The 14,029-nt window shown below is 39.3% G+C and overlaps 1 protein-coding gene across 1 annotated transcript; it reads right to left on the bottom strand.

The window, feature by feature from the left end:
* Window positions 1–309: 309 nt before the first annotated feature.
* On the bottom strand, window positions 310–13,475 carry LOC143292978 (UBX domain-containing protein 8-like). Its single transcript, XM_076603714.1, has 2 exons — window positions 11,812–13,475; window positions 310–7,892 (listed from the first exon to the last, which is right to left on the bottom strand). The coding sequence occupies exons 1-2, from the start codon at window positions 11,932–11,934 to the stop codon at window positions 7,731–7,733; spliced, it is 285 nt and encodes a 94-aa protein (XP_076459829.1). The 5' UTR covers window positions 11,935–13,475; the 3' UTR covers window positions 310–7,730.
* Window positions 13,476–14,029: the final 554 nt, after the last annotated feature.

The raw sequence follows: 14,029 nt of genomic DNA, 5'->3' as shown, positions 1-14,029 counted from the left end.
GATGGAGAGAGGAAGAATCTGAGAGACAGATACAGAGAGAGAGAGAGAGAGAGAGGGAGAGAAAGAGAATCTGAGAGACAGAGAGAAAGTGAAAGAGAGTATCTGCAAGACAGAGAGAGAGAGAGAGAGACATACACAGAGAGAGAGTTTGAGAAAGAGAGAGAATCTGAGAGACACTGAGAGTGAGAGAGAAAGAGAGAGACAGAGACAGAATCTGAGAGACAGACAAAGAGAGAGACAGAGACAGAATCTGAGAGACAGACAAAGAGAGTGAGAGAGAGAAATTCTGTGAGACGAAGAGAGAGATGCTTTGACGCTTTGATATTTTAATGTCATTACCTGCAAAGGTCTATTGACAAGTGGGTGATGAGGGTTGTTTCTTATGTCACCACAAGTACAATACCACATTCTGCTTGATCCATCAAAACAAAACAAAACATGCAAACAAAGAAAAACAAAACAGCTTTCATCGAAATACAACACCCTTACAATAGGGAAGCAACAAACATAAAAAAAAGAAGAAAAAAACAGAAGAAAAAAACACCATTACTCGACCATCAATTAACGATATTGTTCAATGTCTACCTTATTATTTGGCTGACAGTCTGAACACACGATAATAGACATTATACATTGCTATACCCCTCATTTACTCTTGCATTGTTCTGAATAGTAAGACTACATCTTATTCTTTGTGCTTCTACAAGAAATTTAGCTATTGACAGTATTGTAAGATCATCATCAGACGACAAAGCAGAAACAATGTCGTGCCTTTTAGCTAAATCAGACTGAAAAAAACACACACTTATCTCTTACCCTATCGAATGATTTACATTGAAACAAGTAATGTTTTTCTTCATCTACACTTGAAGCGCACAAAGGGCATGGTGATTCTGTGGATGTCCCAGGCTGAAACCATCTTTTATTTGCATTAAATCCAAGTGTCCTTTGTCGAAATCTTGCAAAGTTTATTCTTTGCCACTTATCTGTGATGACTGTCAGGAATCTTTCCGTTTGAAATACACTTTTGAATGAAAAAAAAAACAACTATATTTTTCTTCAGTTTCCATATCAGAATGCCAATTTTGTTTAAAATAACAAATAAATCTATCTTTAAATTCCGAAATAAACTGCTGTTAATTTCACACTTCCTGGGACATCCACACAATTCCAAAACCATGTTCAGACAGAATCTTTTTAACATAATAAGCCCAGTTTTCTTTACCTAATTCCATTTGTAATAACATCGTATCATAAGCCTGTTTGCACAAACGTGATTGCGGAAGCTTCAATAATTTCACCCGAATTTGCTTTTGGGCATTTCTGATACAAGTTAGTAAAGCCTGGAAGTCGCGACAAACATAGAGGAAGTTTGAAACTTTGACAGATCTGAATAATGATTTTAAAACAATGAAATAAAGATGGATGTGGGGTGTTGAAGATAGGATCGTTTCGTTTCCAGCACACAACATGGTTTCGAAAAACACTTTCAGATGGTGATAAAATATATGATATGTATCAGATTCATATCAGTACTGTTAACTGCCCCCCTCCCTTCCCTTTGTCACTTTTGATTTTGTTGTTCAGCAGGAATCGCGCATAAATAATGGCTTTGCTTGTTGGCAGAAGCAAAAGAAAAGCATGGAACACATGAACTGTGTGAGCAAAGTACTAATGCTTTCCTGGTGATGATGGATAACCAGTCTAAGTCCCCGAGTACATCGTTGAGCAGTTTGTTGCCCACCTTAACACTTGTTCAGAGCCGTAAGTCTCTGCTAAAGATCTTCTTTACAATTTTTGTGATGTGGCCTGGTGTCCTAAAGGTAGATGCAGGCATGCAGGAACTGGTCTGGTGCTGATTGGAATGGACTGGTCACTTTTGTAACTTTTGTTATGAGATTGTGCCAGCCAGTCATATATCTGATCATGTGTGTCATTGGATCAGTTGTTTACAGTCAAAATCAGTTACTAGAGCACAATCTGGAAGAACAGGACTTTGGCTGATGGGTAAAAGCAGATTTACAAGTTTTTAAACTTGTGAGGACTGTGTTAAACATTCATTTTTTGTGCTTTTTAGTACCACAGCAAATATGATTTGAAACGAGAATGGTCTTACTGTATTTCCCACATTATAAAATATCTGTTTCGGTAGTTACAAGAGCATGATTATATGCAGTTACCACGACCTAATAAAATATATGTTGTTGTTCAGGCATTAGAGATAATCTTCCAGGCCTAATTATGGATTAGCTGGTCAAGGCCATCACATCTTGCTGTGACCTAATTAGATTCAATTAATATCCTGACGTGCAGCTGACAGACTTTAAACAAAACAAATTCAGTTAGAGTCCAGGTAATCAGAGTGTGTATGAATTTAGCTAATACAGATCTAGTGCAGCACAGTATTTGTGTGAATGGTCACATGTTGTGCGATAAACAAACACACTGTTTAGAACAATAGTCATCGTATTGTAGTCAGTGTGTGTGGTGACCTAATTACAAGACTAAATCAAGCCATTTGAAGAAAGTGCTGGTAGATCTATGTGCCTTAAAATGTTCAGATAGCATCACTGTACATGTGTGAACACATATTCAGTTGTCTCTGGCTACAAATTTTATATGTCTTCAAAACATTTTAAGTTAAAGGGTTTGCCGGTCACGGTTATCTGGTTTTACTGTGACTAAATTACATGTTTAGAGCTAAATCTAATAAGCAAAGTGTCTGAAACGAACAATATACATAACACAACAGCACACTGATAGTTTGAAAATCAAAAGTGAAGCTCAAAGGAAAGACAATATTTAGATCTGCAATTACAGCATACGGCCAGTGAGTAAAGGGTAACCTACATTCATAGCTATTTGTAGCCAAACGCGGAAAGTGTCAAGATGCCTATTGCCTGAATATGTTCTGATAGAGTCACAGTTCATGTGTGCAACAGGTCATGCTTTCACTTCACAACCTAACTGTTGGGATTCGTTGAGGATTACTGCGAGTCGCTTAGCACATGATGTTTTCGAAGACGCCATATTTGTTTACTTCACGTTGCGTCAATTTTATGTACATATAGGTCCTTCAATGAATTTTCGTGAGTCACACACACCACAGAATGAAACAACATCAATTAAGACATTCCACAGAAAGCCTGAACTTCCAATAAAAATTATTTTGTTTCGAACTTTGAGTTGGAAACTTGGCTAAATTCGAAGAATCGATGAGACCCAGCTTCATTCTCGCCAGCTCAACCAGATCCGGTGTAAAACCCAATACAGGCAATATTCCTTCTTCCCCAGGACGATACGTGACTGGAACAACCTTCCTGAAACAGCTATAGCAGCAGACACCTTGGACACCTTTAAGTCTGGGGTGCCCCCCAATCAGTAGTTAATTAGATAACAGGTCCCCTACCCACCCCCTCTCTTACCCTCATATTTTGGGTTTTTTTTTAAATTTATTTTTGGGGCCCTGCTGTCTTAGATCAGCAAGGGACCGGCTAGCTCGGAAGAGCGAAAAGTGAAGTGATAGTAGCCTGCCGGAGAACCCACTTAGAGTAGGACTAAGTTTTCATCCTCACTAATAGGTCTGTCGCTTTCTGTAGCTTGTTTTTCTTTCATCGCAACCCAACAAAAACGGCGTAAAAATCAAATGGATGATTGTGGCCATCAACACAGTGAAAGTGAAAGTGAAAGACCCGGCTAAAGTATAAGTAGCAACTTACAGAGGGTAGCCAGTAAAACCGTTAAAAACCGGCTACATTCATACACTATCTTGATTCAGGTCTAGGGGAGACGATTAATGCCTGTTCACTGCTTATTTCCATTTATGACTTCGCAGACTGGAGTTTCCCTGTCTTCGTTGCATTCAACTGAAATAGGGCAAAAAAAGTGCAGTATTTTGACAGGCATGCACATGAAAACATTGAAAATACTACAGTTCCAGGGTGTTTTATGCAAAGATACTTACCGACAGCAAAGATAAGACTTTGAAGATGCAATATCTATAAAAATCCTGATCTTCATTATTTTGACCCTAACTACTTGTTTTTGTGTACAGCTAAGAATCGCTGGATGCAACTTTAGCAGGGTTTTCGTGTGCTGCATCACACACACACATATATATATATATATGTGTGTGTGTGTGTGTGAGAGAGAGTGAGTGTGCAGCCAAGCACTCAGCTGGCTACGGTGACTGCTTCATACACAAGCTGGAGCAGATAACATGTTTGCAGCCAACCACTTTTGCAGCCAACCTGCTGATCTTCAATGACTCACGCATAATGCATGATGCCATTCGACTTGCGTGTGATCCTTGCAGTTCACATGACTTGCATAAATAGGCAAACCATGTGATCACTGGTCACTTTTCACATGAGCTTGCTTGTGGCGATAGCTAGCTAGCTGGCCACTGACCCTGCGTCTGTCAGTGTGTGTTGCCCAAAGGCCAGCGTCGCACATCTTTGCTGTAAGTCAACTGTTTGTGTTATGTGCTGATAGCATTTTAAAGTTCAGTAAACTTTGCCAAAAGAATTGTGTTGTTGTTCAGTCAAAGGTATTATAATTGTTTGATGTAAATTATCATCATGTTGTCATGATCCGCTTGTAGACGTCTCCGCTCATGGACAGTTTTTTCAACTGTTCTAGAACATTCTAGGGTGAAGCGTTCTTTCTCATTTGCTCTTAGTGATGAAGGCACTGTCTTCTCATCTTTTTGTCTTCTTTCTTTTCTTCTCTTCTTCCTTATAACTACTGTAAATAAAACAATAGAAAAAAAAACCCTTGTGACTAGCCTCTATATGTTCCTGGCCTGTGCGAGGATCTTTTCTATCTTTTCAGTTTCTATTCAGTAATTCAGTAATTATCTTGTATCCTCTTTATAATATACCGCTCAGCACTCGGTGACACAAGTGGCATCACCAGCAGGATTTTGACCTGAGAGGACAGATCCAAAAATATTCATCCAAGAATATAAATATTCCTTTAATGTTTTAATTCTTTGATCCAAATTAAATCCAATCAATCAATCAAAAACACTTTATTAATCCACATGGAAATTAAGTTGTGCAATCACAGACTCATTGTAAACACTGGCATAAAATCATGCGCAACATAAGAAGAGATTAAAACTAGTCAAATAAGAATTAATATCCCTACCACTAACTTTCATTACACACACACATATATAAAAGCTTGATTTTTCAAATAAACTGAATGATTTCTACTGTTGCTTTGAAAGGAATGATCTGGGAAGGGAACTGGATAGTGTTATCTCACAGTTGCAGGAACAGATCAAAGATAGGAACACAGGTGAAGACTTTGAGATTGATGCAAAAGTTGTTGAATCTTTATTTTTAAAACTGAATGTCACAAAAGCAATTGGCCCCGAAAATATCTGCAGAAAATTACTGAAAACATGTGCTTCCCAGTTGTGTGACGTGTTCTGTAAAATTTTCAACTGGTCTCTGAAGGACTGCTCTGTCCCCAGCATCTGGAAAAAAATCTACAATCTGTCCTATCCCCAAGAAAAAGATCCCAGCTGCACTAAATGATTACCGTCCTGTTGCCCTGACTTCAGTAGTGATGAAATGCTTTGAAAAAATTATTCTCCGACATCATCTTTCTTTCACTGAACAGCAGCTTGACTCTCTTCAGTTTGCTTATAAAGCACACAGAAGTACTGATGATGCTATCCTAACTCTCCTTCATAATGCTTTCCTTCATTTGAATAACACGGGATCTTTTGTTCGTATCCTTTTTGATGACTTCTCTTCTGCTTTTAACACGATACAACCTCATCTCCTTGCCCTCAAACTGCTAGGCATGGATGTTGATCCGAAGCTTACTCTTTGGATAGTAAGTTTTCTTCTCAATAGAACTCAGTCCGTCCGCTTTCATTCTGCCCACTCTTCTCTAAAGTCTACTTCTACTGGTGCACCCCAAGGTACAGTGCTGTCCCCTGTTCTTTTTACACTGTACACAAATGACTGCAGAGGCATGGAGGAAACTCCTGTCATAAAATATTCTGATGATTCAGCAACTGAAGATCTGTCCAACTCTGATGCTATTTATTTCAGTGAAATTAAAAAGTTCTGTTCCTGGTGTGAGAAAAACTATATGGATCTCAACGTACTGAAAACAAAAGAAATGTTAATAGATTTTCAGAAAGACCCCTTGCCTGTAGCTAACCTTGTTATTGATGGTCAAACAGTGGAGAGGGTCAATGAATATAGATATTTAGGGACCATCTTAGACAATAAGCTGACTTTTGACAGAAATGTTGATTCCATTCATAAGAAATGTCAGTCTAGAATTTTTTGTTTACAGAAGCTTAGAAATGCTGGTAAAAATTCAAATATTCTTCAAAGTTATTATCGATGTTGTATCGAGTCTGTGCTCATAGTTTCATTTATGTGCTGGTATGGAAGTTTGGGAGTGAGGAGTAAGCATGTTTTGAACGATGTCATGAGTGTATGCAGTAAAATTGTGGGAGTGAAACAAGCTAGTATGCAAGAGCTGTATGAAAGTCGAGTGGTTAAAAAAAGCAGGCAGATAGCAACTGACGACACCCATATTTTAGCAAAATATTATGAGCTATTGCCATCAGGACGACACTACAGAACTTTTAAGTTGAAATCCAGAGCTCTGAAGACTTTTATTCCACGTTCAATCCACCTTTTAAATTCTTGAGAACTGTGTGTGTGTGTGTGCGTGTCTCATGTGAGACGTGTGAAAGTCCGTGCATGATAGGCTGTACCTTGTTCTAGTTGTGGTGTGTGTGTGTGTGTTTACTGAGCTTAAAAACGTGACAATTGGTTATAATGAATATGCAATATGTAGGAATAATGTGCAATATGCAGGATGAATGTACAATGGAATATGTCTAATGCTAACGTCCATATTCTAAATATATTTCTGTTTAATAATTACGATGTAATAATTAATTGCAATGTTTTTAAAAGCGAATATGTGAAATGCTTTTAATTGAGAACATATGTTTATTACTCTTGTTTAATCAAGTAATCCGCGTGTGTGGGGTGGGTGGGGGTGGGGGGGTGCGGGTGTGTGCTGATTATCTGGTTGCGGTTTTCCGCAATTTATCTTTATTCTTATCTTATCTGTCTGTTATAATCAATGTGCAGTATAGTAGACTATGTTTATAATTATATTCAAATAATGTTTCTTAATTCTTTCTGTTTTTACATTAAGAATACTAGTTATTACCTGCAGTGTGTGGATGTATGTATGAAACGGTGTATGTGATATTTTTTACATTTGTATCTTCATAATATTCGTAAAAGCTGTTGTTGACTTTTACAGTTATGGTCTCCATGTTGTTTACTTGTCTATGTTGTGATAATGCACCTGACCAAATTTCTCCAGTTGGAGATAATAAAGTTATTCTTATCTTATCTTATATTTCTTTGAAGATATCCCCCATCCAGAACTGTAAGTGTATGTAAGTCCCCTTCATTTATTTTTGATATGTAACCTTAAAGCAGACATTTTTTTTTCAACCGTTCGTTCTCACACTTCCCTGTCTCACACTCTCACCAACATCCTCTTCTTCCATGACCCAATGGCAACTATGAACAACTAAAAATATCTCCACTGACACTTTGTCCATCATCAAAAACATGAAATGAAACAAACAGAGAATATACACACTCTGAGACATGCATATAAGTGCACACACACACACACACACTCAAAACTGTCCGCATGTGGATGCAGTTTCACACATCTTTCTCCTCAATATTGAGGGTGACACCGCCAATGAAGCCTAGATCCTGCAGAGTGAGGTTTGTGTCCTGTGCCAGGTCGTGACGTGGGAAAGATGTGCACAGTGTGTTGAACGTTTGGGTGAATCCACTCACCGTCATGAAGTCTAGCAGTGTCTGAAAAGAAAAGTAAAAAGACAACTGAACAGGCCAATTCATGTTGCTCATTGTCAATAATCATCCCTCACTGACTCAAATGACTTTTACCTGCATTCAACAAAGAGCTTGCTTGTTGGACTGACAGATGTGTCAACAGAAAGGCAGGCACACATACACACACACACACACACACACACACACACACACACTTATACACACATTTTCACACACAAAGACAGAAACACAAAGAGAAGGGAAATGTAAAGGTCCATTATTATTTTTTTCACAATTATTATTATTATTATTGTTGTTACTGTTCTTGACGTTCAGAACCAGAAATTTTGTAAACAAGTGTTCACCCCTTGCTAGGGAATTTTGAAGATTCAGGGGTAATAAATGCTCTAAAATTCTAGCTAAAAAACTACAGGAGATACAGAAAGAAAGCAAATGTTTTTGTGAAGGAAAATGAACATGGATTCAAAACCTGGGCTTTTGCCCCCAATCATCCTGACTGTAGATAACTGTTAAAGCATTTGAAAGTGAAGTTAATGATTTTTTGTACACCAAAATGTCTATTTCCACCTCTACAAAATGACATCCAAAGAGAAAAATAAACAAAATGTAGCTAGAAAACCATTCCTGTTGTCAGATTATACCTGTAGAAGAAAATTAAATGGCTTATAAGTTTATGGTACCAAATCACAACTTGTGTAGACATGTCAGCGAATAACTGTCCCAACAAAGACAAAAGTGTGTATAGTCAAAAAAGTAAATCATGTTCTCAGGAACAGAAGAGTCAAGCTTTTTGACAGTTAAGAGTTTCCATTAGAAGGAGATTTTCACTGATGACACTCATTCCTTCCAGGATGCAACTTGTTGCAACATGTGTCTGTTGTTAACCACTGAAATGTTGCCTCCACCAAATTGTTGCCAGCGACAAATCAGCAGACCCACAACAATTCAGCTTTTAACAGACCTTTGCTGAATTGTTGCTGGTCCGTGACAAAATTAGCTGATCACTGACAATTTAGTTTATCAGAGATCCTTCAAACTGTAGCTGGTCATTGACACATCAGTGGATTGGCAACATTTCAGCATGCTATCGCAACACAGCATTGCCAATGACAAAAATATACACCTAACAATTCAGCGTTTACTTTGTAACTGCTGTTGTCAGTGGCCAGCATGTTCAGTGGTGACCAATGGTCAATCGTGATCAATAATCAGTAGTGGTCAGTGTTCAGAGGTCAGTTGTAATGGTCAGTGGTCAGCAATGGTCAGTAGTGGTAAGTACTTTGTAATGGCAGTGATCAGTGGTGGTAAGTGGTCAGCTGTGGTCAGTTGTCAGCGATAGTCAGTGGTGGTCATTCATCAGTGGTCAGTAGTGGTAAATGGTCAGTGGTTAGTAGTATTCAGTAATGGACAACGGTCAAAGCTGGTGAAAAAGTACTAATACTGCATACAATATAGTGGTCAGCAGTGGTTTAAGACTTGGGGTAATGTAAGACCTAGAGGAACATAGACCTGGGAGAATATAGGCATGTGGGAATCAAGACCTGGGGCAATATAGACCCATAGGAATACAGACCAAGAAAATGTAAATTTTGAGAACACAGACCTGGGGGAATAGAGACCTGGGGAACAAAGACCAAGAAAATGTAAATGTGGGGTAATATAGACCTAGGGGAACTTATGACTTGAGAAAACATACGGTTGGCCCCACTAGTCCCTTGTACACAAACATGTATTATCTTTCTTACTTTCTTTTTTTTTTCCAACTATTTTTCACTTTCTTTCTCCCTTTCATTTGTTCATCCATTTCTTCCTTCCCCTCATTTCATTTTCAACTCTTCTTTTTTCTAGTTTTATTTTTATCTTGCTTAAATTACCTATATTTCTTATTTCTTTCCTTCCTTACTTCCTTCCTCAAATTCTTATCTAACTGCTTCGATATTTTCTCTTTCAGTCCCTACTTCTTGATTACTTTCTTTCTTATTCCTTCTGGGCTTCCTTATGTCTTCAACACCATCTACACACATCATCTACAAACAGAAAAACAAACTTCCTCTAAAAACAAGGCAGCCATCTGAATCAGTGACAAAAAGCATGAAAAAATTATTTTTAAAAAACATGTTTCATGTCCAGTGAACTTTCAACCGTGTTTCATGAAAATCATGGAATAATGGCTGTTGTCTATTCCCAGTAGCACTGAGTGGAAGAACAGTTCACTGATGTTCATGGCCACACCCTCTTCCATGTCCTCTAAAGGACTGGCATTTTACCTATCATCTTCCCCTATTCCAAAGTTACTCTGCACGTACTCTGTCAGTCAAAGTCACCCACTCAAAAACACTGTTTGACTGGATAGATGGCATGGACTTAACAAGCATCAAATGGACTGTTTTGTCACTGTTGTTGATATTCAACTTCATGTTCAAACGAATCATCGGACAAAAGAGATCCGTGTCCACCATTATATCTATCCACAATCATTATCACAGCAAAATTTTATAAATCTGCTGATGTGGCCACTGTCTTTGCAGGACATAGTTTTCAATGCCTATTTTGCAAATGAGGCAACCCCATTTCCACGTGTCTTCTTTATGGTCCAGTTAGCAAATCATTATCAAGAACAAAGCAGTCTTACACCGGACGTATGCTCATTTAACCCCTAGGCTGCCTGCATGACGAGATAACTCGTCATGGCAAGCATGTATGCTTCGCTGCCACAATGACGAGATAACTCGTCATCGATATATTCTGACTTTTCCTTGGGTTGCATTCACTTCGTTGACAAGAATAGTGGTAGCTTTAGCCTGGGGAATCTCTCTAGATTCTATTCATAGCTAGAAACCCTATCTACGTCATGAAGCAGTCCTTTATTTGAACGTTTTGGTTGGGTCACTGTCCTAGTGTTTGCCTGACTTCTCTCCTCGCTCGCTCAACAAAATGTCGGACTGACGCCGTGCTCAAGACATACGATCGTGACGAACCAAATCAACCAAGATTTCTTTCTTTAGCTGATGCTCAGAAAGAATTGAAGCGTAAATTCGAAGGAGAAGATAGTCACGGATGAACATTTATAGGACGATCTGATAGAAAATAAAGGGAGCAATCAAGAGAGTGGCCAAGATGCGACTGTCAGTGAGTGATGTCAGCTGTACAGATGTTAGCAGACGACAGAAGATGACCTAAATTAGCAGCAGAGCGATATTCTTGGCACGCAGCCAACGCGGTCTGATGAGAACTGAATCAAGTGACCGTGTGAGAGGGGTGAAGGGGAGGGGGGTGGAGACTGAGGGGGCGTGGCCTCACATCCATCTTATCACTTGGAGAAGTCACAATGTATTGTGTATCTATCTCTTTAAAAAATATATATATTGTGGTTGTTCTAGTATGATTTTGTGTTTGCAGATATTCATTTGTCCAGAAAATATGATGTTTTTGTGCAAATTACCTGACTAATGTTTGTAATGAACAAGTTGAAAATGTGACAAAAAACAAAACACTGATTTCAAAAGAACAGCATGTCACTAAAAATATATAAAATGGGAAAACAGCATGTGTTTTGTATTCTTTGTTCATTTACCTTTCAGAAAATATATACTTTTATGGGTCTTTCTCCAATAACTAAGAGCACAGAATTTTTGGAAAATTTATACCCGTTTTTTGTGAAAAAACCCTGGCAAATAGATTTCAATTAAATTTTATTTTCCTGGCAGTGAAAGGGTTAAAGAGTATTCTTACAATCTAGACACATCAAACTAACAGTTCAGTCTGTTTTTATTCGATGAATCAAACTCAGATGAAGGAAAAATAGATGAAGGACATCAGTGGACATCTTATAGGCACTACAGCAACAATTTGTGTAGGATGTCAGCTGATGTCTTTTTTGCACTGAAGGGATTAAATATCCACACATTCTAAACACTCATACCTGGACTGTATCAGTGTGCCTGAAGCAGCGCTGACACACTGTTTGAATGGGGGACCGCAGCATCACCAACACTCTCTCTGGGTCATCTTCTGAAGGCTCCTCTGGCAGTGTGATCACCTGCATAGTTTGTCACAAAGTCTTATGCAATGAAAAACAAAACTGACCAAACCAACCAACCAACCAAACCACCCCAGAAATCAATTTTCATCCCAGTTGTTGTGACACACTTACGATAAATGAAATGTTTGCCATTTTTTCTGTTCAATATCTTTCTCAAATGAACCATTCATCTAATGTGTAAACATAATTTTGCAAACTAGTTATCAGAATAACAGCATTATTTTGCATCTCAAATAGCCATTGCCCTTCTTGTGTACATGATGTCACCAAATTATCACACTTGATGACTTGCCTCATCCAGCACACACACTGAAACCATTCATTCCAGCTAACAAAATCAGTTCCAGTTTCACACTGCTTTGAGTCTGAATCCCTGAGTATCTGAACATGTTGGAATATATAATTTTTTTTGCAAACTAGTTATCAGCAGAATAGCACTTTTTTGCTTTGGTTTTTGCCAATTAGACCAACAGATGAAATTATTTGGTTACTTGATTTTTGCCACTGAAGGTTTCCTTAAAAAACAAAGGGCAAAAGCCTTCACTACCAACAAAAAACTACAACAAAAGCTAAATAAAAGCAAAAAACAACACTTGGCACACATCAACCCGTTAAGTGCCAGAGAATTTTGTATAAAAAATAAAAATAAAATAAGTGCTCTCCCCTTGCTATGGAATTTTGAGGATTCAAATTCAAATTCTGGTGCTTAGAGCCCCGCCGACCACTAAGGCCATCTGAAGGCTACTGCCATGTTAGCATCTACTTCAAGTCAAGGGTAAAAAAAGTACAATAAAAACTAGTCCATCTACGTCCCTGGAGGGACATCATGAAACAAAGTCTTCAGAGAATCCGCCGTATAACGTCTGTGTACAGTTCCCAGCTGTCAAGGAGCATGTGTTTCACAGTGAGAGGCTCATCACAGGGAATAAATCGAGGGACCTCCTCCCCCTTTAATATGTAAGAATGAGTAAGAAAAGTGTGCCCCGTGTGCAGTCTGCACAGCACAAACTGATGGGAGGGTCTCTTTTAGGTCTGGATGAATTTGGAACAGCTTGTTGTCCATCTGGGTGTTCCACTCGTCTTGCCAAAGATCCTTAACATAAGTGTTCACCTTCTGCTTCATGTCTGTGTATGGTATGTTGGATCTTGATAATTTTTCCTTTCCATTCACTGCCATAGAATTTTGTAAAAAAGTGATTGTCAACTCATCCCTCCTCACTGGAAACCGTGGCAGCTGAGTTAGCCGTGACAAAGGAAACCCCTAAGAAACATACAGCCGTGAGCATACAGACTTCCCTGAGGACGAAATCGATGAAAGAAATCTCAGAACGGCAGAAGGCCACCTGTGAATCCTGGCAAAGAGGCACAGAGTGCTGAAAGGTGGCTGAAGTGGCAATAGTGTGAGCCTCCAGAGCTATTGGAATCCTGCATTAACAGAACTGAAAATGCCTAAGGTTCTGATGTGCAGGCATTCCGACCCGGCTTCCCAACCATCTCGGGCGGGATCGGGAAATAAGGAAAGGCATAAGCGATCAGCTTGCTCCAGTCCAGAGAAAAAACATTCGCTACCCAAGATTCTGTGTCTGCAACCAGTGTGACATGAATCAGAAGTCCTCGACAGAGCTGTGGTAAACAGAACCCCCTTCTGTGGAGACTATAATGCCACGCCCCTTGCAGGGTGTCCTTGTGTAGGGTCCACCAAGTGGAGGACGCTCTTGAGCCTGCTGCGAGCACCTGCCTAGGTTGGTACTGCCCCTATGTGTCTTGCTGAAAGCTCAATGCCTTGTAGCACCAGCAAAGGAGAGCCTTGGACCACCACATGAGGATATCCAAGGCCACCCCCCCAACCCCACTTTTTTGTGTCCACATACACAACAGTAGTGTTACCCGTGAATGCATGAATATTCTGAATGGCTTCCACCCAAGTGGAGTGGAGACAAGCCCGGCGAACTGCTGCAAGTTCCAGAAGAGCAGAAGAGTGGAGTTTCACTTGGCTCCCGTGATGACCCAATTACGGCTGCAAGGAGTGAGCCCGAGTGGGCTCCCCATTACTCGCCAGGATGCATCGTGAAGAGTGCCCCTTGAAGTATGGAGCCAG

This window comes from Babylonia areolata, chromosome 18 (assembly GCF_041734735.1).
Source record: "Babylonia areolata isolate BAREFJ2019XMU chromosome 18, ASM4173473v1, whole genome shotgun sequence".
NCBI classification, from domain to species: Eukaryota; Metazoa; Mollusca; class Gastropoda; order Neogastropoda; family Buccinidae; genus Babylonia; species Babylonia areolata.
The sequence above is the reverse complement of the archived record's forward strand: the minus strand, read 5'-3'. Positions and strand labels throughout refer to the sequence as shown.

Bases quoted from the DNA above. Each gene is read 5' to 3' on its own strand.
- LOC143292978 (XM_076603714.1), bottom strand. From the start codon at position 11,934: ATGCAGGTGATCACACTGCCAGAGGAGCCTTCAGAAGATGACCCAGAG. The intron at 7,893-11,811 runs GTATGAGTGTTT...TTTTCTTTTCAG, and splicing joins GGCACACTGATACAGTCCAG to ACACTGCTAGACTTCATGAC.